Source organism: Canis lupus, chromosome 12, assembly GCF_048164855.1.
Source record: "Canis lupus baileyi chromosome 12, mCanLup2.hap1, whole genome shotgun sequence".
Classification (NCBI taxonomy): Eukaryota; Metazoa; Chordata; class Mammalia; order Carnivora; family Canidae; genus Canis; species Canis lupus.
In genome coordinates, this window is record NC_132849.1 from 58637811 (window position 1) to 58660156 (window position 22346).

Here is a 22346-nt window from a genome sequence, read left to right on the forward strand (position 1 = left end):
GGCCTCTCAGACACTTGTCCTTAGGTTTCCTCCTTCTGTTTTTGGAACTCCTGAGTCTGAGAAGGGGCCGCAGGGACCGACCGGGCTCCAAGCTTCCCACCCCACCTCACCTCAAGAGAGTTCTTTTGCTTTCAAAACAACCCAGAAGTCCAGAACCACTAGGTTGGGGACTCACCGTGTGTACAGTGGGGTACACCGGGGGGAACAAGTAAACATGGAAGGAAACACAGTAGGTTCCAAATAAGCAGTTTCCCGAGTGAGTGGCAGGAGGCTTGGGATGCCCTGGAGAGACATGTGCAAATGCTTAGGAAATACTGGATCAATGAGTGAATGATGAAAAGGTTTTTCTTTTCCCACAAAAATGGTTTTGCTTGTTTTGTGTTGTAGTTGATTTCAGTTTCTCCCAAGTAGATGTAAATCTGGACTTCCTCTGGGTCGCGTGCTGTCCCGAGTTACTGTTTGGGCATTTCTGCTGGTGGTCCATGTGCCATGAGGGTTATGTGGTGCCTGGTTGTGTCCATGACCCCATGCGGTCGGCGGTTGGCCTCGAGGTGGGGCGTCTTCGTGTGGCTGCCGTGCTCCGGTCGCACGGTGGTGCCCTCAGATCTGCCCCGGGCTGTTCTGTCGCAGGCCGCGTTGGCTCTCCTTGGAGCCTTGCTTCCCCAAGGGTGTGTTTGAAATAGAAGCCAAGGGTTGAAATCAGTGTAAGAAGAAAGGATGAAGGGAAACATTTAGTATCATAAGTAGAATAATTTGGCTTTTAATCTGTTAAAGGAAACTCTTTGGTGTAAATTGGTTTTACCTTGTGGCCTGAGGACCCAGGAGCATGAACTCAGAAGTTAGTCTTGGGGTGAATGAGGAATAGTTTGCCATTGAAATGAAAAACAAACGCATTTCCGCATTTCCTTCCCAGTTGGGAGCTTGGATCGGAGCTTGGGAGCGGGGTGGGAGGAGAGAGGGAAGGAGGAGCGCCATGTGCGGAGCAGAACTCCAGCCTTCCACGCCGTTCCTGGTTCTGTTTCAGAGACGGACAACTCCTGCAAGGTGTGCTGCCGGGACCCCTCGGGCCGGTGTGTGCCTTACGTGGATGCTGAACAAAAGAACTTATTCCTGAGGAAAGGAAAGCCCTGTACGGTGGGCTTTTGTGACATGAATGTGAGTATCTACTTAGGTAGAGCTCTTTCCGTAACAGCCAGACGGGCAGCTTTTGTATCGTAAAGACTTATTTGCTGATGGCAGGAGTGTTGCCAGGCCTCCTTAACCCACTGTTTGCTCACGTGTGCCCGGCTGTCTGGGTGAGGGTGTGGGTGTGACCCCGGAGGGCTGGGACAATGGAGCACTCCCTCCAGAGCACGGGACCCTAAGTCCCAGGACTTGGTGGGACCATGGGGGCCCCTTTGTGATAAAGGTGCATTTTAGGCAGTCAGCATTAATTACTTGGTTTCCTAGACTAATTGTAAAATTGATTAAGATGGCAAAATTGCAGGTTTCGATTTTGAAATCAGTGCTGATATAACAAAGACCTAGAGGTGGCTCGATACACCTTTGTCAGACCCTCTTGTTCTCTACTGAAACACATTTTGTTCCCGCAGAATCATGGAGGAGGTTTTAAAGGGGTTCGGCGGGCTTCTCTGGCTGTGGTTAGGCGGCTCCTGTTCCTGTTGTGTGTGTGATCAGTAGAGCCCTTGCTAGAGTGCCCCATCTTAAACAAAATTGGTTTTCTCAAGTTTCATTTCCTGGTGATTCTAAATTCACTTATAAAAATGGACTAATTGTGTAGGTGGCAATGACAAGTGTATCCTGCTTTCTTAGGTCCTGCGTCAAAAAATGGGTCCTCTGCATGTTTGGTTTAGTGTAGCTTTTCTCGTGTCCATTATTTTTATGCAGCGGTGTTGCTTCTAAATGCAGCACTTGTAGGGGCAATACCGTATGTTTTCTGTTCATAGGGCAAATGTGAGAAACGAGTACAGGATGTCATCGAGCGATTCTGGGATTTCATTGACCAGCTGAGCATCAATACTTTTGGTAGGTGATTTCCCCGGGTGGCTGATTGCTTAGACCTGAGCCGATTTCAGTGATGACATGAGAAAAGTGCTTTCAGATTAATATGCTCTAGTACTGCAACAGCAGATGGAAATATTCCCAGCTTTTGTGGAAACAACTTTGTCAGCGAAGATAAAATAGATTCCCAGCTCTCCCCCTGTGTGGTGTGGATGCACAGATTTTCAGACAAGGAAAGTCAGTCCTTTGTCAAAATATTGGCTTCTTTCTTTAAAAAATGAACACCTGACACCATAAGCATGGCTCAGTCCCATAAGTTGTAAATCTGACTCCTGTTTGATGTAAGCGTCATTTATTTAAAAGTGGGCCTCAGATTTTGCAGAAACAACGATGTCTTTCTGTCTTGCGGGGTTTATAATTTAAAGTCCCAAAAATAATGCCCCAATAGCAACAACTTTGTCGTGTTTTGAGTAGTAGCTTCCTGTGTGGCCGGTCCCTGACCCCACCCCTCCAGGGACCGTGTTGAGCATTGTGACGTGATGTGTTCTTGTCAATAAGTAGGTCAGGGCTCTGTGTGGAATGGCACTTGTGGGCTGGGGTGTGGGCTGAGGGGGGCGGTGGTCCGATGTGGCGTGGGTGACACGGTGCTAGGTGCTGCGTCAGTAGCGTTGCCTGGCCGGCAGTGTGGCATCTGACACCATGATAGTATACCAAGAGCATTTAATTTTGAGTCTCTAAAGTACTTGATCAAAATATTTGCTGTTTGGAATTGTTCACAGGGAAGTTTTTAGCAGACAACATCGTAGGTTCTGTCCTGGTTTTCTCCTTGATATTCTGGATCCCTTTCAGCATTCTTGTCCATTGCGTGGTAAGTCACCAACTTGTAGGTAATGAGACATTTTATTAGCAGTTTGAGCAATTCTGGGTGCCTGGGTGGTTCAGTCTGTTAAGCATTTGCCTTCGGCTCAGGTCATGATTCATGATCTCAGGGTCCTGGGTTTGGGTCTTGCATAGGGCTCCCTGCTCTGCAGGAAGCATGCTTTTCCCCCTGAACACCTCCCTCCCCCCATGAATAAATATGTAAAGTCTTAAAAAATTTTTTTCCCAACCTTACTACTTTTGAAAAAGATAAAATTTGTTCTTAGCAAGACCTGACCTGATGTTTCCAATGACATTTTGCGGGGGTTATTCCCTAGGAAAGCTTATTTTGTGAAAAGTTTAGCTTTTTTTGCTAATTGTTTTTTAAAAGAAATTATGCTTTTTGTATGTGGATATTTGTTCTCATATATAATTTGAGGAATGTTCTACTTCTGAGCCTAGGAGACTGCTTCACTGGATGTCTAGGACCTCTGTCTGAATGAAGCTTTGAAATGACCATTTTAGGCTTTGTTATGATGGAACAAATATCAAAGCTCAGCATTTCAAAGACGGCACCCCCACCTTATAGATTCCTGACCTTGTCATATGAGGTGCTCAGATCCTCCTGTCTGATAAGAGGGAGCATTCTTTATTATTCTCCTTCAAGATAAATAACAGCTAACAGGGTGAATAGGGCTTTCCCTAACGAACTCCACGTGATAGATAAACTTGGGGACTTAAAAAAAAACTCTTCTTATGACTCCATTCACCTTGCTTCGGTGGGAAAATGGGGATTTGTCTGCTGTAGGGATGAGAAATGGGACCCAGGCTTCCAGGCTTGTGCTTAGGCAATGTCCCCTCAGGGGAGCACTTGGAAGGTTCCAGCACAGCTATCTCTGGAGTCGGTCTTGCCTGGGCCCTCTCACCGAGCAGCTGTTCCTCAGGGTGGTGAGCGCAGTGGGTGCGAGGAGGGCAATCTGGGGGGCAGCCCTGCTAAGGCAAAGTTGTGTTAGGGTGACATGGTCGAAGCTCTGACAGGTGGCCGACTGTGCCACCTGTTACTGTTTTTACCTGTGAGGCTGACCTACTTTGTTTTCGCTGAAAGTTACCATCGTGGACTGAGGCCTGACCCTTGGTTTTGGAGCAGAGCAGAGAGGAGGGAGGGTGGCGCCTCGTTGCTGACCACAGACTGTGTTATGGCATCTGGACTGGAAGCCAGGCCTGGGTTCTCAGGCTCCACCTGCTGCCTTGTCCATTGTCGTGTTCTCCTCGGGCAGGGGCCGGGGCAGCGGGTGGAACCACGTGTCCAGCCTTCTGCGGAAGTATGGTGTAGGGCCTTCAGGCTCAGTTCCTCTGGGAATTTGGGCCACAGGAACTCTGGAAACAGCTGAGTGTAGCGGCCATGGCGGGCTGGGGCATTTTGAGCCCAGGGCCAGGTGAGACTGCACGCAGCATCCCTATTCCCGGCAGCTGCCCTCGTGGTCTGACCCCTGAGCACACAGGGAGATGCCTTTGGGGAAGTCTCTCAGAAGAATTGCACTTCAGCATTTCTTGACTAGTTCCTTCTTGATTCCAAAACACTTGTGCGCTGGTGGGAGGACTCTGAGTCTGTGCAGGAAATTGTCCCCTACTGGAGCTGCTAACACATGCCACACTCCTGTTCTGAGGTGGTTCCTCACTCAGGAGGAGCCTAAAGGGAAAGAGTGTGTAACTGAATTGTCAGAATGACCTTTTCCTGTTCCTTTTCCTTCTAGGATAAGAAGCTGGATAAGCAGTATGAGTCTCTGTCTCTCTTCCACCCCAGCGTAAGTACTTGGGAAACGGTCACTGCCAGGCAGGCGCTCAGAGCCCCTGCTAGAGCCGGGGCCACTCCAGCAAGGGCCCACCCTGGCAGTAGGTACCCCCTGCCCCCAGCAAGGGCCACCCCAGCAGGGGGCTGGTGGCCTCTGTGGCTGCAGGGCTGCACCCTCTCTGCGGTAGTAGGTCCTTCCTGGCAGGAAGGATCTACGTGGGAACTCGGACGAGTTGTGTGGATGGATTTTTTTTTTTTTTTTTTTTTTTTTTTTGGTGTGTGTGTGTGGATGGATTTAAACTCAAGGGTGGGTCGGCCTGCCCGCCCGCCCGCCCCCAGCCCCAAGTTAGCTGGTCTGCATTGACCTACATTAATGTTCTGAGAACTTTTCCTGTCTTCTGGGATCCTTACTTGATAGGATTGGGTCTTCAGGTGGCAAATTGTCAGGACCTGTGGGGTGTATGGGGGGCCTCACCTCATGCTTTCCTTAGTGTGGGGGCAGTCATGGGGCCCGGAGCGGACCGCCTTTTGGCGGGGAAGGTTGGAGCTGCAAGACCTGGACCGCCTTTGGCTCCGTGTCTTTGCAGAACGTGGAGATGCTGAGCAGCATGGACTCGGCCTCGGTCCGCATCATCAAGCCCTTTCCTGCGCCCCAGACACCCGGCCGCCCGCAGCCCCTGCAGGCCGCCCCGGTCCCGCCGCCGATGCCTGCGGCGCCCAAACTGGAGCACCAGCGCATGGACACGATCCAGGAGGACCCCAGCACAGACTCGCACGTGGACGAGGACGGCTTTGAGAAGGACCCCTTCCCCAACAGCAGCACAGCCGCCAAGTCCTTTGAGGACCTCACGGGCCGTCCGGTCACGAGAAGCGAGAAGGCTGCGTCCTTCAAGCTGCAGCGTCAGAACCGCGTGGGCAGCAAGGAGACGGAGTGCTAGGCTGCAGCTCCCGAGCTCGGGCTTCGGTGCGCAGGGTTTTTGAACCGTGGGCTCGAAACCCCTGCGTCTATTTTGTGAAGATTTGGGAGAAATAAGGGACTTCCCAGCAGATGCTGGTCATGTGTTTGGACTCCTTTACACACACAAATTACTCCTTGTCCTTTGGAAGAGGTAAGGTGAATCTAGCTTATTTTGAGGCTTTCAGGTTTCATTTTTTTGTTTTGTTTCTAAAATATCCTTCAACCTGTGGTGCAAAAGCAGAAAATACAGCTGGATTAGGTCTTGAAATATTTACATTTTTGTAAATTAACCTTTTTATCGAGAACAGCACTGATTAAGGAGATGATCAGTTTTTTTTTTTTTTTTTATATACACTGTAATGATCCGCTGACTATTGGGAGGCATTAGGCAGTTACTTGTGAGGACAACTGGAACACAGATTTTATTTTTTGCCTTCAGGTAAAGACAAAGGAGATAAACAGTTAACATATTCTAGAATGTGGGTTCTGTTTTCAGGCATTACCCAGAGCTTTCAGTAGCAGGGAGAATAACCCAGATTTATTCCTAAACTTAAATGTGTTAACTTTACACACACACAAAAAAAAAAAAAAAAAAAGGTGTTAACTTTTTTTTTTTTTTCTCTCCAAATTCTAAGGTTAGCACTTCTAGGATTAAAACACAATCTAGCTTACAGATAGCCAAATTGAATTTACAGGATCTTGCCAAGTGATCAGGGCTCCAGTCTGCTGGGCAGTTTGTTTTCTATGTCTGGTACTCTCGCCGTGCTCTTGAAATGCTCCCTGTTCACCAAGCCTAAGCTGCTTCAGCGTGAGAGCATGGTTGCCTCCTTGGAGACACTAGCTAAGAGGGTGCGTGAGCGAGTTCTCCCCAAAGCACGGCTGGTTTTGAAAGGCCGACGCGCTGTGCTGCGCAGGGAGGGAATGCAGCCTCTCCCTACATGGCTGGTTCCGAAAATCCCTTTGTAGTGACCCACAGGTGGACAGGTGTGTCGCTTCTTGCTTTAGGGCTTCAGGACTGTGTGCGTTTACTTTGTGAAGGATAAAAATTTATAGTTAAAAGCTCCCCCCACCCCAAGTAGTGAAATGTGCTCACAGCCAAAACATTGAGATAATTTGTAAACTTTGAGGGCAATTAACTGAATCTGTGACAAATCAAATCTTTTCTTCTAAGGACGTTTATTATGCAGATGCCTGTTACACTAATACTTGAACTTATCATGCCTTGTGGTGTTTGCTGTCTTAACTAGTCAATGATAGAGTAACACTTCTGGAATCTGATAGGTGAGTGGGTGTATGTGAGAGTGAACGGTTCCCAGCTCCATGTAAGAAAATCATTTTTTTTTTTATAAAATTATGACTTTTTAAACAAATACGTATTTACCTTATTTCCATTTATAGAGTTAACAAGCCGTCCAGGGTTTGCACTGATGACACCTGCGCCTAGTCAGATATCACCAGAACACAACAATCTGAGAGCTTCCCTAAAAATTCTAATGCTTTTATTAATCTTGGTGGGGGAGGTTCAGCGTTTTTTATTCCAAGGTCATGAGCAAAGGTCTGATCACTTATCTTTGTCACTTCTGGCAAGTTAATGGCCAGACTTGGTTTTCTGTGGTTAATGGTCCCCGTCTCCCAGAAGACTTAGTTCTGGTTTGGCTTCTGCTACGTCTCGCCAGTAAGGGAGCAGCAAAGGCAAGGAGGAGACTTTCTTCTCTATCAGAGGCCACAGGTGGGAGAACAAGAACTCATTTCCCTTTGGTGACAAGTGCAGTCCATCTGACAGATAGGACGAGAAGTCCTGCAAGGGAGGAGAGAAGTTAGCGCGCGCTACCGGCTGCGCAGCCCCCCCTGCTGCCCGGACGGACTGAGCTTCATGAACCGCCTACCATTCAGGGCCGGCCTGAGCCACCTTCCAGCTCATGAGATGGAAGAGGAGGCTGAACGAGTGAACACGGTGCACTGATGTCAACAAAAGCCCTGTCTGCTGGGCCCGGGGTGTCCCACTGCTGGACTCCCCCCGTCTGGGTAGGAGGCAGACGGAGCTTGTCCTGTCCGGTCCTGAGCTATAGCTGCCGGGTGCCCCGTGTCTACCCTTAGAGCTGCGGGGAGCAGCCAGCGGGCCAGCTCGTTCACAACTCTCCCAGACCAGGGGTCCCCAGGCCTCGGGGCTCCTCTCTGCCCCACTCCCTGCTCTAGAACCTTCAAGCGTTCTTTGTAAGAGCCCCTCATACAGTAGCGTTCAGTTCTCAAACTTCTCAGATGGACGCCAACCCAGACGAAGCCAGGACCCTGGATGCTGTCCTCTGCTGCTCCTGGCCTGGGAAACCACAGGAGGGCAAGGGCTGGGAGGGAGGCTGAAGTGCAGGTGTTGGTTTTGTGGGGGGAATTGCCCAGCGCGGGGGCCGCGGGAGCTGCTGGGGCCTGCGGAGGTGGAACTGCACGGGAAAGCCTCAGCCCTCCTGCCTCAGCTGTGCCTCGTGGTGGGGGCTGGTAGGGACCCACCACGAGGTCCTGCTTAAATCCGTCATTTTGCCTTTTAATGAGTTTTAAACCAACCCTCCCCCATATTATAAAAGAACTTGGCCTGAATGTTCTTAATAGGAACCATTTTTTGGCTCCTTTTGCTCTGTGCGGATTCCTGACCGTTTGAGGGGTGCCAGGGAAGGATGCCAGCTGCTGGGTGCAGCAGAGGAACCCGGTGGAGCCTCTGGGGGCTCCCCCCACCAACCTCAGCTTCCTGGTTTAACTGGTGAAAGGGATAACAGTCTCACCTACTCAGAGCCACAGACAGCCGGGTCACGTCTGTGTGATCCCACTCCCTCCGAGGACCAAGCCAGCCCCGGTACCTGTGTGTCCTCCTGCATCAGGGTCCACAGGTCAAGGACATCGATCCCACAGTCTTGGGCCACCTGGAGGCAGGCGCCTGCGTATTCACCAACAACCGAGTTCAGACGATTTAATTTGCAGCCTGTTGAGGAGAGAGTGCAGGCAGGTGACGGCGGGCCCTTGTGCAGGCCCGGTGACCTGGAGGCTTCTCCATCCACAGGCACGTACCTCATCTACGTAAGCGAAACGAGTCTCACGGAACAGTGCCTACTGTGTCCCAGACATTGTTCTTTCTATTCCGTTAAAGAAACCTAACTCGCTCGGTGTTGTGACCTACAATCTGGGAAGCACCAAGGAGCTCTAACTGGCACACCTCCGCTCACCTGGGCTGAGCACAAATGTTCTGGGAGGACAGACCTGCCACCCCACAAGCCATCATGAGGGCCCCCCACTAAGCTCTGAGCCAGCAACAGGGCGACTCATCCACTTCCTGTGACGGTGGGCAGAGCCCCTTCCTCCCTGTCCGTCCTCTTGAGGGTAAACCTGCCTACTTACCTCCGTGGGGAAACTGTATTTACAGGACAGCCGCCCTCCCTAGCCCGGCAGGCAGGAACCGGGGGCCAGGTCCTGGCTTAGCACCCAAGGTGCCTCCTGGCGTGGCTGGGCGGAGACTTGGTGTCGGCCAGCAGCCTGCTGCTGCAGAGCGGTGGCACAGGCAAGGCTGCGTGTGGACAGAAAAAGGGCACAGCAGCGGCCGAGGCACTTCCCACTGCTGCAAAGTTGGGAGGACAGCCTGGTGCGTACCCAGGCGGGCGGCGGAGATGCTCGCTCAGCGTCCGCACGGCTCCTTCCAGGCCGGGGCCCGCCTCAGCCACAGTGAGGATCCCTCACCCGGGCCACACCTGCAGGGGTCCACATAACCCAAGCTCTGCCTTCTGGGCTTAATCTCCGTTGACAAAAAACAGCCCAATAAGGACGTGCAGGCCTCAGACCCTAGGCGCACAGACGGGAGTCTCTCCGACGCTGGCGCTCTGGCTGCTGGGCACGCTGCCGACATGCTTACCTTGCAGGAGGCACTCCTGCTCCCACGCAGCCTCCCCGAGTGGGGGCGGCGTGATGAGAACGATCCTGTCCTCAGGGACATCCACGGACTTCAGGTACTGCACCATGCTCTTTAGGTTCGCCACGTACTCGTTCAGGGGGATGTGCTGCTTGGGATTCTCATCTGTTGGGGAGTAACACGGATACCCCAGGTGCACACTTGTGACAGGTGACAACAGGAAGGTCAGTACGCACTCCAGGTCTGAGGCTCTGGAGGGCGCCTGGCGGCGGCGGCTTACCACCCAGGACCGCAGCGCTCGGCTGGTGCAGAGGGAAGCTGCCAGGTTCCGGCCTAGCCTGCGCCCTGGGGGACACGCTCGGCCTTCCCGTGCTGTGACTTCCTCACCGGGGAGGACGAGAGCTGGGTCTGCCTGACGGGGTCGTGAAGATCCATCGGCACAGCGTGGGAAGCAGCCGGCCAACACAGGTCAGCCGTGGCCCCATGCCCATCATGGTGACGGAGGCTTATTTCTAAATGGGCTCACGTGCAAGTGTACAAGAGCCACTGCAGGCGTGTGGCAAACAATCCACAGTACAATCCTAGGAGGAGACTAAAACCACTCTGATCCCACCACCCAGAAAACCGCTGGCAGCACATGGACGTACTTCTGGTCTTTTCCATATGATACGTATACTTTAAAAAACAAACTGGGATCATGCTGAAGATACATAACCACACTGGACTTTTTCATGTGACATTATATAGATTACAAGCGTTTCTGTGTCCACAGGTCCCTGAAACATGGCTAGTTGTCAGGGGACCAGCCTGACCACGCGGCGCCCTACCGTTTGCCGTGGCAGATGCCCTCACAGAAGCGTCTGCACCTCTGCGTGCTGCTTTACTGAGTGTCGGGCTGCTTCCAGGCGAGGCAAGCCCTCCGCTGCAGCCCTCAACTATCTTTCCAGACGGCAGCTTTCCCCACCGGCTGGAAGAGCGTGCCCATCTCACTTCACACTCAGTAGCTCCGAGCACGAGAGCTTAAGAAATAAGTTCCAATTTGAGTCTTTATGGTTTGACATATTTCATAAGCCTTATTTTTTCCTTTATGATTTCCTCCATTGCTTTTATGCTTGGAACCTGTTTCTCCTTGTCTTAATTCTGATAAAAATTCACCTTTTGGGAGTTTCCTTACAGCTTTTGGTGTATGACATAAAGGGTCTCTGCTAACAGTCACGGTTCTTAGAATAGCTTTCTCAGCGACGGCGAGCACCCCTGGCTCTCCCTGCAGCCTCACCCGCGCCGTCCCCACCTGTGCCCAGGGCTTGCCGACTCTCCCGGTTACGCTGCGCCCGGGGCCCCCCTCGCAGGAGCAGGAGGGAGGGCAGGGCCCATGCCGGCCAGCCCTCCATCCTCAGGGGCAGCGCTTTCCAAAGGCAGGGACACAGCCCCACTTCATGCCTGTTTCTCAGCACCTGGAGGAAGTCCGTGCCCGGGCTGGGGTGGCATCCTGAGCTGCTCCCCCACAGGTGGTTCACCCCCTGCAAGGTGGGCGCCCTGCTGCCAGCTACCCCAACTAATGAGAAAAACATTCAAAACTCAGCACAACACTAATGGACCCTAGAAAACATTTTAAAGTGTTTGAGATCTTAGATCGGCCAATAACTCGGGTAGAAAGTAAGTCGGGAATAAGACCTGCTGACATTAAAGCCAGAAGAAATACAAATAAACTCTGGGAACTCTATAAATTTGGTAAGACTATCTATTGGGCAAGAAGTACACAGTTGAAGAAAGTTTGTAAGTTTGCTCTGACACAAAAACGGGCGCTTGGGGGCTCAGTCTAACCTAACCCATGGTTTCTGCCCAGGTTGTGACCTCAGGGTCATGAAATCGAGCCCCAGGTTGGGCTCCACGCTGGCTATGAAGTCTGCTCGCGGTTCGCTCTCCCCCCTGCCCTCCCACCCCTGCACACGTGCACTCGCTCACTCTCAAAACAAAGTTAAAAATGAAGTAGAAAAACCCAAGAATGCCTTTACCTTTCAGTGCACTGTCATTGGCACCGAAGAAAATTGTCACTGCTGCTGGGCGGTCCAGACTGTCCCCTTTCCTGATTAATCTCGGAAGGATGATTTTGGCCCATCTGGTATTGTAACCTGAAAATCCACGATTCAGAACATCACATTTTCTGAAATGGAGAATTTTTTAAAAAAAGATGAATTGTGGTCAAGGAATGGTTTCTAGTCCTCCCTGCAGTGAACCAACCCATGGTGTGTGCCCTCCAGGCCGTGGCACCTGCTGAGGTCAGGTGGCTCTGATGTGCTTTCACCTTTTTACAGTTTAAGTCACCTCTGCCCTCAACGTGAGGCTCGAAGCCACAGTCCCGAGATCGTGTCACAGGCTTTTTGGACTGAGCCAACCAGGTGCCCGAGGAGTTTCATTTGAGAAGAGCAGGCACAGAGTTGAACGTGCCGGCCTTAAATCTGTCCAAGACACAGGTCAAGCCCTTCCTTGACAGGAGTTCTGAGTAACTGAGCAAAGGGGCTGTCATTTTGTCTGCAGACTCACGCATGGGCGGCGAGGTCCCGTGACGTGGAGTTTGCAGCAGATGGGTGCTATGTGAGCAAGCATCGTGGGCAGAAGTCACCAGCAGCTGGAGCTCGGGGGTAACGATGGTTTGGGTCTGTACATGGAGTTTTGAGGCGTTTTTACAGACTAGTTTTTAAGAAGCATCTTAGGGTATGCAGCAAACCCAAAAGGAGGAAACAGTTCCCACACACTCCTGCCCCCGAGAGCGGCACATTTGTTGTGATAAACCTACAGTGACGTGTCATTATCAGTATTAGCCCACGGTTTTCAGTCCTTTTAGTTTTTTAAAAGATTTTGAGAGAACACTAGATGGGAGAGGGGCCAGAGGGCAGCGAGAAGCTGACTCCCTGCTGAGCAGGGAGCCCCACGTGGGGCTCAAGCCTGGGACTCCAGGATGAGGACCTGAGCTGAAGGCAGATGCTTCACCGACTGAGCCACCAGGCATGCCTGATTCAACAATTTTAGAAAATACAAAAAAAAAAAAAAAAAATTTTAGAAAATACGTTGTTTTTCCTTCTTAAAAATATGTGGTTTGGGGGCACCCTCCCTCTCTCCCCGCTGCTTGTGCCCACGCACACTCTTAAATCTTAAAAAAAAAAACAACAAAAAAAACCAAACCTGTGGTTTGATTCCCAGTACCCTATGGTACAATGGAATCTTGGATCTTAACTGGTTGCCTGGGTTTGTGTCCCTGCTCCTTTACTTGGTGGTCAGGCCCCCTGCTGTTTGTAGATGCTTATAGTTGTCCATAATAAAATTAAGAAAACACCTCAGTACAATCTATGGTTAGCAAATTGACATGGTTCACTTTGGTATATAGTTCAAATTCCTACATAGGAGCAGAGAACCCAGGGCACCAACCAACAACTGCAGGCTACCAGGCCAGTCAACAGATGTGGAGACAAGAGGAAGGGACTTGGTTTGACATTACTCGAAAAGCTCTCAAAATTTATAAATCTTGGGGACAATAAAATTTAGCCACATTTTTTTTTTTTTTAAAGATTTTATTTATTCAAGACAGAGAGAGAGAGAGAGAGAGGCAGAGACACAGGCAGAGGGAGAAGCAGGCTGCATGCAGGGAGCCCGACATGGGACTCGATCCCGGGTCTCTAGGATCATACCCCGGACTGAAGGCGGCGCCAAACTGCTGGCCATCGGGGCTGCCCATCCACATTTATTTCTAAGTGTGATGCTTGGGGTTTTTAACGCATAATGATTACAAAAAGCTGGCTAGCCACTTTAAAGACTCCCTTAATTTAAAAATGGAATACTGTGAGGTGCCTGGAGGGCTCTGTTGGTTAAGCATCTGACTCTTGACCTCAGCTCAGGTCTTGATCTCAGGGTCGTGGGTTCAAGCCCGCTTTGGGCTCCACACCCAGTGTAGAGCCTACTTAAAAAAAATTTTTTTTGACAAGAGGAGTTTGTTTCTTGTCCCTCCAATGGTTTACTCAGTGCAATGTTTTAAAAACCAGAAGGTGAGGTGGCTTCCTCCCTAAGGCCTTCATGATGTGGGAGGAGAGGGGAAAGGTCTGGAATCAGAGTGACCAGGGCCTAGATCTTGTTACCCTTGACTAGCAGATCAGGCTTTGGCCCTTAATTTCTGAGTTTCAGGCTCCCCAGCTATGAAAGCTGAACCTAATACCTTATCTGCTGGGCAGTGTGAAGATGAAAAGCAGCCATTACAGACTGAAAAAGAATCTCTATAAGGCTGTGAACCAGGAAAAAAGTGGGAATGAGGGAGGCTCAGGGTTCAAACTGCTGAGGTTCCCTTCTGAAAGGGGAGGCGATCAGAGTTGCTTCAGATTGAATAGTATCATCAATGTGCCCACCTTACTCCACAGCCTACAGAAACTGGCAAATTAAGACTGGCTTTTACTTAAATTCATGAATAACAAGTATTTAAGTTCAGATGAAAAGGGAACAGGTAAGAACAGAAAGATTCTTTGCCAAACGTCCAGCTCTCGGAGATTGCCTTCCAGAAACAATATAGATTATGCGGTTTTATAAACCGGGCAGAGGCTGATCTTTAAAAGCAAACAGCTTTTAAAAACTGAAAAGGGTGAATTTATTCTAACTTCTTCAAACCAAGTATTTTTGGTCAAAGAAATACTTTTTTTTTAGCCTTATCTCAGTAAGTGAATTTTAAAAGGCTTTACATAGATTTAAGAATTATTAAAATGGTTTTCTAATGCTAAAACTAAATGCTAAAAAGATGTCACTATAGGGCAGTGTATTTTAGATTTATTCCTATGCACATATGCAGTGTACAGAAGGGCAGTTACATGAAGCCCTCCTAACTTTAAAATGTGGAAATTGGGTTACATTTGACAGAGTTAGTCCACCTGAAACTAACACTGCATGTTAATTACACTTCAAAAAAAAAAAAGAAAAGAAAAAAAAAAACCCACCCCAAACCACTGTGAATCAGTTCAGGGCTGTGCCCACAGCTGAGGCTGACATCAAAAATCCACCCCGGGGGCACCTGGGTGGCTCAGTGGGTTGAGCTTCCTTCCGACTCTGGGTTTCCACTGGGGTCCTGATATGGGATTGTGAGATGGGCCCCAACCCCTCTCCACTCAGCAGGGTGCCTGCCTGGTCCTCCCCCTCTCCCCCCCCCTTGTACATTCTCTGAAATCAAGCTTTAAAAAGAAAATTCACCCTAAGTGTTCATACAGCTAAAGATGAAAACATCCACCAAAGGGGCAGAAAGAACCCAGGTCTGGCACTAAAAAAGGAGGGTGGAGTGGAATCCTCTGGAGTCTCCACCTCCCCTGCCAGTTGTGCCAACCACAGCTGGGTCCGCCCAGTGAAGAACAGAGGCTGTGGGGCTCCCTCTGCCAGGGGTCTGCTGCCCCAGCAAGGGATTTTAGTTCCTAATCCTTGGTCGAGTGTGCCCAGGAGAGGCGGGCACTCTGGGCCCGAGCCCTAAGGGGCTAGAGGTCACTGAGATGAAGCCTCTGTGGGGTGGGCCAGCAGCCACTCCGCTGCACGTTGGGTCTCAACAGGATGCCTGTCCGGAGTAGAGATGGGACCACACAGACCACACGCTGTCTCCAACTCTGTCTTGTAACTTTTCTCAATTCTAATTAAGCGGTCTTCTAGCAAGCATATTTGGAAACTGTCAATTCTCACCAGATTTTAGTATTAAAATGATTATTAAACATTTGGTAAAAATTATGTGTGGGTAAACATCTGAAATGCCTGGTTTTCTGGGCCACTTGAATTATTTAGCTTTTCAGAAAAAGTAAACAGGCCAATTAAACAGTGGATTACTAAACATTAAAGCTACTATTCAAGGTACACTTGCAGGCGCCTTAGCAAGTTCACATTACATTTCCAGCCTCCCCAACAGGAGAGCAGGTGCCCTAATCATCTCCAGAGGCTCAGGACCACCGGCTCCAGAGCCGGGCCACCTGCCACTTCCTAGGTGTGTGACCTCCATCTTCTCAGCTCTAAACTGGGTCAGAGACTAACACGCTCTGTATTACAGGGTAGTTGTGAAGACTAAATGAGCCAATACACATGAAGCATTTCAGTTTCTGGCACATGGTAAGCACTCAGTAGAACTTAGCCATTATAATCCTCCCATTTTACAGAGGGAAAACTGAATGATAGTTTCATGTTCTAGATTAAGTCCATCTAAATAGGGAAAAACATTTGGGAACAGAAAAAGCTGGAAGGTCAAGTTTTTCATTTCTAGGTTAGGGGATAAACATGAAGGAGAAAGTGAAGATATTTTAAAACACATTTCACATTTGGAGATAACTGAAAATACATTTTCTTGGTGTATTAATTATACTGGTGAAGAAATTACCAAGTACTAATAAGATGGTAACACATCCAGCTTATTCCTTATAAAGGAGAAGACAAAACTCCTGATCAGTTTACTGATATTCCAAATACTTGTGTTTACTGTTTTTAATGTGGAAAACATTTCTAAATATTCTGTAACCTTTTGAATTGGGGCAGTTTCCAAAAATGATGCTAATTTTGGGTTATGAATATACATGGCTTTCTTTCGATTGAACTCCTTATGACTTGTTTAAATCATATCCACTGTTGGGGCGCCTGGGTGGCTTGGTGGCTCTGTGGTTGAGCGTCTGCCTTCAGCCCAGGGCGTGATCTTGGGGTCCCAGGGGCGAGTCCCATATCGGGCTCCCTGTGTGTAGCCTGTTTCTCCCTCTGCCTGTGTCTCCCATGAATAAATAAAATCTTAAAAAAAAATCATATGCACTGTAATAACTGGAAAAGAACTGGTCTTTAGATGAATACCGGTATCTGTTTGGCTCCAAACCTGGTATCCTTCCTACAACTTTTAGGGTTTGATTTCACATCCTGCAGAACTTCTGCTGAACCCTGAGTGCCTGTCCTTCCTTCTGGCCCCCAACCCTGTAGACACACTAACGAGCTCAGGCCAGCAAAGAAAGGAGGAATATACTGTTTGGAAGCGTATCATGCGCTCTTCCTCCTCTGAGAGGCAGTTACGGTTTCCATCAACAGTCTCGAGCGTCCACCCAGAAACTATTCTCACCTGACCAGCCTGTCAGCCAGGGACGCTCCCCATCCACCCTGCTGGAAAGAGAACTGAGAAAGGAAAAAAAAGTCCGTTACTACTCATCCGTGTAATCCGCGCATTTTAGAAGCGGGGCGTTTTGGTCGGCGCCGGGTTTCCCTCCTGCTCCCGGACTTCCTGCCCCCTCATGTGCTGCCCTCACACGTCATTTCAGGAATTAACTGCAGCGCCCCCGCAGCAGCGCCCCGGGAAATCGGGGTGGGGGGGCGTCTTCTTTCCTACCAGCTGGGCCCCTCACCGGCATCTTACTGAGAACTAACAGTCATTTCTACTTAGAAAAGCCACTGAAATTCATACACACGAGACAACAATCAACTGTATGAGCAGTCGGGAAGCGAGGCCCGGGCCGTACATTTCCAGGATTCTCAAGGAATAAGGAAGTGAATCACAGGGCTCAGGGGGTGACGTTTTGAAACTATATGTTCCTATAAATTTGGGAAGCCCTTCCTTACTGCCCAGACACAGAAAATTGAGGAAATCATGTTTGAAAAGACAAAAAAAAAAAAAAAAAAATCCACCGCGGGAACAGCTCTGAGAGGTACTTGGTCGCCCCGAGGTCGAACGTGTCCTCCCCTCGGGCGGGCGGGCGGGCGGGCGGCAGCGGTCCCGGGGATTCGGCCGGCCACGTCCCCGCCCGCCCCTCGCCCGCCCCTCGCCCGCCCCCGCCGCGCCCCCGCGGGGCCCGAGCAACAGGGACGCCCTCCCCGCCCGCGGCTCCGAAGCGGCCCGGACGTCGCGGGGCAGGGGCAGGGGCAGGGCGCGGGCGCAGGGAGGTCGCAGCCAGCGAGCCGCCAGGCCCGCGGCCCTCGGGGGGCGCCGCCCAGAGGGGGACCCGGACGTGTGCGGACCGAGCGGCGGTACCTGGGTGATGGAGTCTCCGAAGAGCAACACCCGCGGCCAGAGCAGGGACGACCCGCCGCGCGCCGCCTCACACAGCGCCATGTCGCTTACCAGCGAGCGGCGGGGCCGGGCCGGGCCGGATATCCGGGCGGGGCGGGGGGCGGGGCGGCACCCGAACGGTCCGTCGCCCTCCTGTCGCCCGTGGGGTGCCTGACGCCGCACCCCCGGGGCTCCTCGAGCTCGACTCTTTGGCGACCCACCGGTCACTTTTAACACCTGCCGTTGCCCCTTGGAAAGCTCCTTTTTGTCCGTTTACAAAACGCGCTCTGCTGGTTGGTTCATCCCGGCGGTCGGGGGCGGGGCGCCCGCGGCCCCTCCCGGGGAGTCGGCCCGGCGGGGTCGCGCGGCAGCTCCCCGGACCCGAAGGGAGCGCACCCCCCACGCGGGGTCAGATGCTCCGCAAAGGGCAAGAGCGTGAAGAGCGGTGGGGGGTAGGTGCTTCCGAGGGACTCGTTCATCACACAGCCCTCCTTAAAGGGACTCCGCCATCGGTTTCGACCTCAGAGAAAACCTTAGGACGTTTGCTAAAGACGGGAAGGCAATGGCTTCTCGGCCTTTGGCTAAGATCAAGTGAAGACAGGAAGGCAGACTCTTCAAGGACGATGGGGTTTTGCAGTAGCGGAGAGAAATGAGCCGAGGCGGGGATCCAGAGCCAAGGAGCAGCGTGAGGGTATTAGGATGTACAACTGCTACAAGGTAGAGTGATTAGTTGCTCAACCATCTCCACAGGCTTCTTGCTGAAGGCAGGCAGGGTTGGGAGGCTGAGGAACTGAAGCGGATCCCCAGCAGGATTCCAGAGGGGCCAGGACAGAGCCAAGGTGGGGGCCCACTAGAAGACACAGGAGCTCCAGGACTCAGGAGCTTGACTCAAGTTTGGCCAGAGCCGGGGTCACCTCAGCCACGCAGTGGAGTTGGATGGCTGTGATAGAAAATGAGCCAGAAGGATGTTTTGAGACAAGTGAACTGAAGGAGAAAACCAGAAGAGCAGGGGGGGAACAGCACAGAACAGCAAAGCCGACATACCTCGCTGTGGCTGGGATGGACGGTGTCAGGTGGGAGACCGGCTGGAGCCGGAGAGGCAGGGAGGGCGATGCAGAGCATAACCAAGTCCTCGGGCCAGTTCCCTGGCTTCACCTAGAATCACCTGGGGGAGCTTTAAAACTGTGCTGATGAAGGACCCTCACTCCAGACCAACTCATTTTACTTCTGATGGTGAGATGGGGGCGTCCGTGTGTCTTACTGCTCCCCACGTGATTCCAGCGTGCAGCCCAAGCCCCTGGCTTCGGTCAGGTGTCTGGACTTGACCCTAATTATAAGGAAGCCCTGCAGGGCTTTCAGCAGGGAAGGCCTGAGAACAGGTGTGTGCATCTCAGGACTGGACCACAGGGAGACAGGGAGGCTGTGGCAGGACCCAGAGGGGACCGGTGTCAGGGACTCAGAGCCCCAGTGCAGAGAAGACAGGGACAGACAGACTCAAGAGCAACTGAGAATCCTTGACTCAGACTGGTTACCTTGGAGAAAAGACAACTCCCTTTTACTCTATATATTGCTTTTTTTTTAAAAGATTTTATTTATTCATTCATTCATGAGAGACACAGAGAGAGAGGCAGAAACACAGTCAGAGGGAAAAGCAGGCTCCATGCAGGAAGCCCGATTTGGGACTCGATCCTGGGACCTCAGGATCACGCCCTGGGCTAAAGGCAGGTGCCAAACCGCTGAGCCACCCAGGGATCCCCTATACATTGCTTTCTAAGATAATCTATGATAACAAACTTTTACGTGACACAAAAGGTGACCCTTAGAGCTTTGGTTTGAGTCAGAGACAAAGTGGTGTATCTTACAGAAATATTTCATTTCAAGTAAAAGTTCAGATCTGTGCACTCGGGTCTCTCACTAGGAGGCAGGGAAGGAGTGCTCGGTGGCTCTAAGTCACCAAGAGGTGAGGCGAGAAGAGCACGAACAGGGCTGGTGGAGTTTAGGGGCTGTGGTTGGTGGACACTTTAGCTTGCCGGCCAGTGTGAGCCACTCTCGAGTTGGGCTGTGAAGGGGAGAGCGAGCTTCTGCACGTGCCTGGCCCTCCCACCCCCCGCAGAGGCGTCAGGCAGACCCCCAACACCACCCTGCTCACCTGGACTGCACCCCAAACTCCTGTGTCCAGTTAAACTGGCAGGTCTGAACCACACGTGCTTCAGGAAACTGGCCTAATGACCACACACAGCAATGCAACCACTCACAGCTGAATACCCTTGAACTTAGCTGTAAAAAATTAGTCTGAATCTCTGAACTGAATGTGCAGATATTAAGAAAATATCACCGAATCCCGAAAGTCGTAATTTTACAAATGCACAAATTACGGAATCTGCCAAGAGGATCGGGAGGGAAGGAAGAGAAAAGGCGCGTTAGGTGATCATCTCTATTAATTCACATTCAGAATATGGGTAAGAAAATACAAACCATCATGCATTTTCTTCCCTTAGAAAGGACACCGCAACATTCTGGTTCAGTTGCTAGGAGCCGATCTTTAAGGTTTCCAGGGCAGCTGTGCACGTGCCTGGAAGCAGAATCAATGCATTCTGAAATAACAGGCCTTTTATTTAGGAGTTCAGGAATCCTGGGCAAATTAGTTGGTAATTTAGGAGTACTTAAGCTGTTGGAATAAAGGCCATTTAACATCATGAGTAAATAGGCTACGCCAGAGAAACTAACGTATTTTATTTTAAGTAACAGAAGCAGAGTCGAGCATTAAAAAAAGCTTTAACACGTACAGAGACCTCGAGGTGTCAGTGGACCGGTGTGAGGGCCTCGTACAGTCTCTGCGCGGCGAGCTCCACCATCTCTCGGAGGGACTCATCGTCCTCGCTTCCTTCTTCGCACTCTACAGTCTGAAAGTGAAAGCAGACAGGCCTTTCACCCGAAGTGTCTAGAGTGTTCTATGGAGGATAAAGTCAGAATCATCATTTCCGGGAGGGGAGAGAGCCTGGCCTCTCCAGAGCAGAGCTGCTGCCCTGCAGGCTGCAGGCCCAGAGGCCCGGGGCGCAGAGACTCGACAGCACGATCACCGGGTTTAATTAGAGGTTAATTTTGGAAAAATGGAATACATGGAAAATCTAGTGAACTATATTTACTCCAAAGCCCATATATTGACCCAGTAAGTGACAACTTGAATTCAGTCTTTGTAACACAAGTTACTTAGCAAGCGACAGGTGTGCTCATCTACTCAACATTTGGTATTACATTTGCTTTAGATTAATAATCTAGTTATTTCTCAGTGACAAACACTAGGTTTAAAATTTTTTTTATCATACTGTAAATATTGCTCATATTAAAACTTAGTAAAGAAAAAATGGCACCCTCAAGTCTATATAACCTAATGATGTCCAGATCACCATCTCCTGGATGGGTACATGGACAGCACTCCATGTCTCCGTGTACACCATACACATAGTCTATTTATTCAGTGACTTTATTTACTGTCTCCTACTCTTGTATATTTCAGTCTCTTGCAGTTTTGTTTATATGATAATTAATATTAAGATAGAAATCCTTGTATATATATTTTTGCTTGAATTATCATTAACTTGTCTAATTATTTTCTTTGATTAAATCCAGCAAGTGGAACTGTGGATAAAGGTATTTACTTTTCTGAGCCCTTCTAGGCATTTCACCAAACTATCCTGCGGAAAGAATGTGCCACCTCATTTACAATCTCCTCCCCACCCCAAATCGCCCCTGAAAATAAATGGTTTTCCTGTTTTCCCTGGTGTGGGGTCACAGCACTCTTGTTCATCTGTGCCCACATGAAAAGCAAACAGGGATATATGGAACTTTCGATCTGTATTTCCTCTAATTATTAGTGGATTGGATCTGAACGGTTTTTATTTTAAGATTTTATTTATTTATTCATGAGAGACACAGAGAGAGAGAGAGAGAGACAGAGACACAGGCAGAGGGAGAAGCAGGCTCCATGCAGGAAGCCCAACGTGGGACTCGATCCAGGGACTCCAGGATCACACCCTGGGCTGAAGGCGGCACTAAACCGCTGAACCACCCGGGCTGTCCTGAACAGTTGTTTCATGTGCTTGCTGCCTATCCATATTTCTTCTCTAGTTAATCGCTTGGCTATGTTCTTAGCTTTTGTTTCTAGTGGGGTAAGATAATCTAGTGTCTTCTCAGAGCATCTATATAGTCAAAGATGTAAAAGAAATTTAAAACTTATGTTATTCATTTGGGAGAACTGTTCTAATCTTCAAAAACAAGCCTGCAAGATATACTTATTCATTTATGCTCTAGAAATAGTTATGTAGGATCTCTATTGTGAGACCAGAGCAGGGCCCCCGATCTCAAATCCCATTTGAGAAATTCTGGAAAAACCACTTGGATCCTGCTGGTAAAACAGGAGAGCAGCTTCTCTGAACAAATCTAGAGTCAACCGGATGCCAAACAAGAGAAATGCTGGGGTAGACTCCGGCCTCTCATGGAGAAGGAAAATCATGGAAAATACACGGGAAACGTGTGGTGTGCAGCAAGGCGGAACAATACTTAGGACAGAACAGGGAAAAAAGCAAGAACACAGGGCACCTGGCCAGCTCAGTCAGAAGAGCATCCAACTCTTGATCTTGGGGTCGTGAGTTTGAGCCCCACAGTGGGTATAGAGATTACTAAAAAAAAAAAAAAAAAAAAAAAAAAGCTTAAAAAAAAAGATACAGCAGGAATGTGTAAGTTTATAGATAATAACATAAAAAGCCCGGAAAAAGCACATCTGGAAGGAGAAGCCAAAATGGGCAAGTGAGATGTTGGTGTGAGACCAGAGATT

At 50.0% G+C, this 22346-nt stretch overlaps 3 protein-coding genes across 21 annotated transcripts in view; 1 reads left to right on the plus strand and 2 right to left on the minus strand.

Moving 5' to 3' along the window:
• The window catches only part of ADAM17 (ADAM metallopeptidase domain 17), a 49636-nt gene extending 42657 nt beyond the window's left edge, over positions 1-6979 (plus strand). For all 6 annotated transcript variants that reach the window (XM_072771140.1, XM_072771141.1, XM_072771139.1 and 3 more), the window contains 5 exons: positions 1025-1155; positions 1947-2025; positions 2781-2869; positions 4614-4664; positions 5239-6979. In XM_072771140.1, the coding sequence (XP_072627241.1) occupies positions 1025-1155; positions 1947-2025; positions 2781-2869; positions 4614-4664; positions 5239-5589 (701 nt within the window). In that variant the 3' untranslated portion in view covers positions 5590-6979. The remainder of the gene's footprint in view (positions 1-1024; positions 1156-1946; positions 2026-2780; positions 2870-4613; positions 4665-5238) is intronic.
• Positions 6980-7091: 112 nt separating this feature from the next.
• On the minus strand, positions 7092-17918 carry IAH1 (isoamyl acetate hydrolyzing esterase 1 (putative)). 10 transcript variants are annotated; one of them, XM_072771151.1, is made up of 7 exons: positions 17495-17633; positions 16592-16644; positions 11511-11659; positions 9499-9660; positions 8456-8577; positions 7841-7926; positions 7265-7407 (listed from the first exon to the last, which is right to left on the minus strand). In XM_072771151.1, the coding sequence occupies exons 1-6, from the start codon at positions 17573-17575 to the stop codon at positions 7849-7851; spliced, it is 645 nt and encodes a 214-aa protein (XP_072627252.1). In that variant the 5' UTR covers positions 17576-17633; the 3' UTR covers positions 7265-7407; positions 7841-7848. The 10 variants fall into 10 exon arrangements, with proteins under 10 accessions (XP_072627254.1, XP_072627259.1, XP_072627261.1 ...); XM_072771150.1 differs by having other exon boundaries at positions 7268-7407; positions 7809-7926; XM_072771153.1 differs by lacking the exon at positions 7841-7926 and having other exon boundaries at positions 7092-7407; positions 17585-17737.
• A 1161-nt stretch (positions 17919-19079) lies between these two features.
• Positions 19080-22346, minus strand: part of CPSF3 (cleavage and polyadenylation specific factor 3) — a 39358-nt gene continuing 36091 nt past the window's right edge. For 3 of the 5 annotated variants that reach the window (XM_072771149.1, XM_072771144.1, XM_072771148.1), the window contains one exon: positions 20213-20415. In XM_072771149.1, the coding sequence (XP_072627250.1) occupies positions 20314-20415 (102 nt within the window). In that variant the 3' untranslated portion in view covers positions 20213-20313. Of the gene's footprint in view, positions 20181-20212; positions 20416-22346 lie in introns of those variants that run through there. The other 2 variants (XM_072771145.1, XM_072771147.1) reach the window with 2 other exon arrangements.

Excerpts from the sequence above, each read along its gene's own strand:
- IAH1 (XM_072771160.1), bottom strand. The coding sequence starts at position 17,575 with ATGGCGCTGTGTGAGGCGGCGCGCGGCGGGTCGTCCCTGCTCTGGCCG. Across the intron at positions 11,660-16,591 it reads CTGGCTGACAGGCTGGTCAG|AAAATGTGATGTTCTGAATC; the intron begins GTGAGAATAGTT and ends TCTCCATTTCAG. Across the intron at positions 8,578-9,498 it reads GCAGGAGTGCCTCCTGCAAG|GCTGCAAATTAAATCGTCTG; the intron begins GTAAGCATGTCG and ends TCTCCTCAACAG.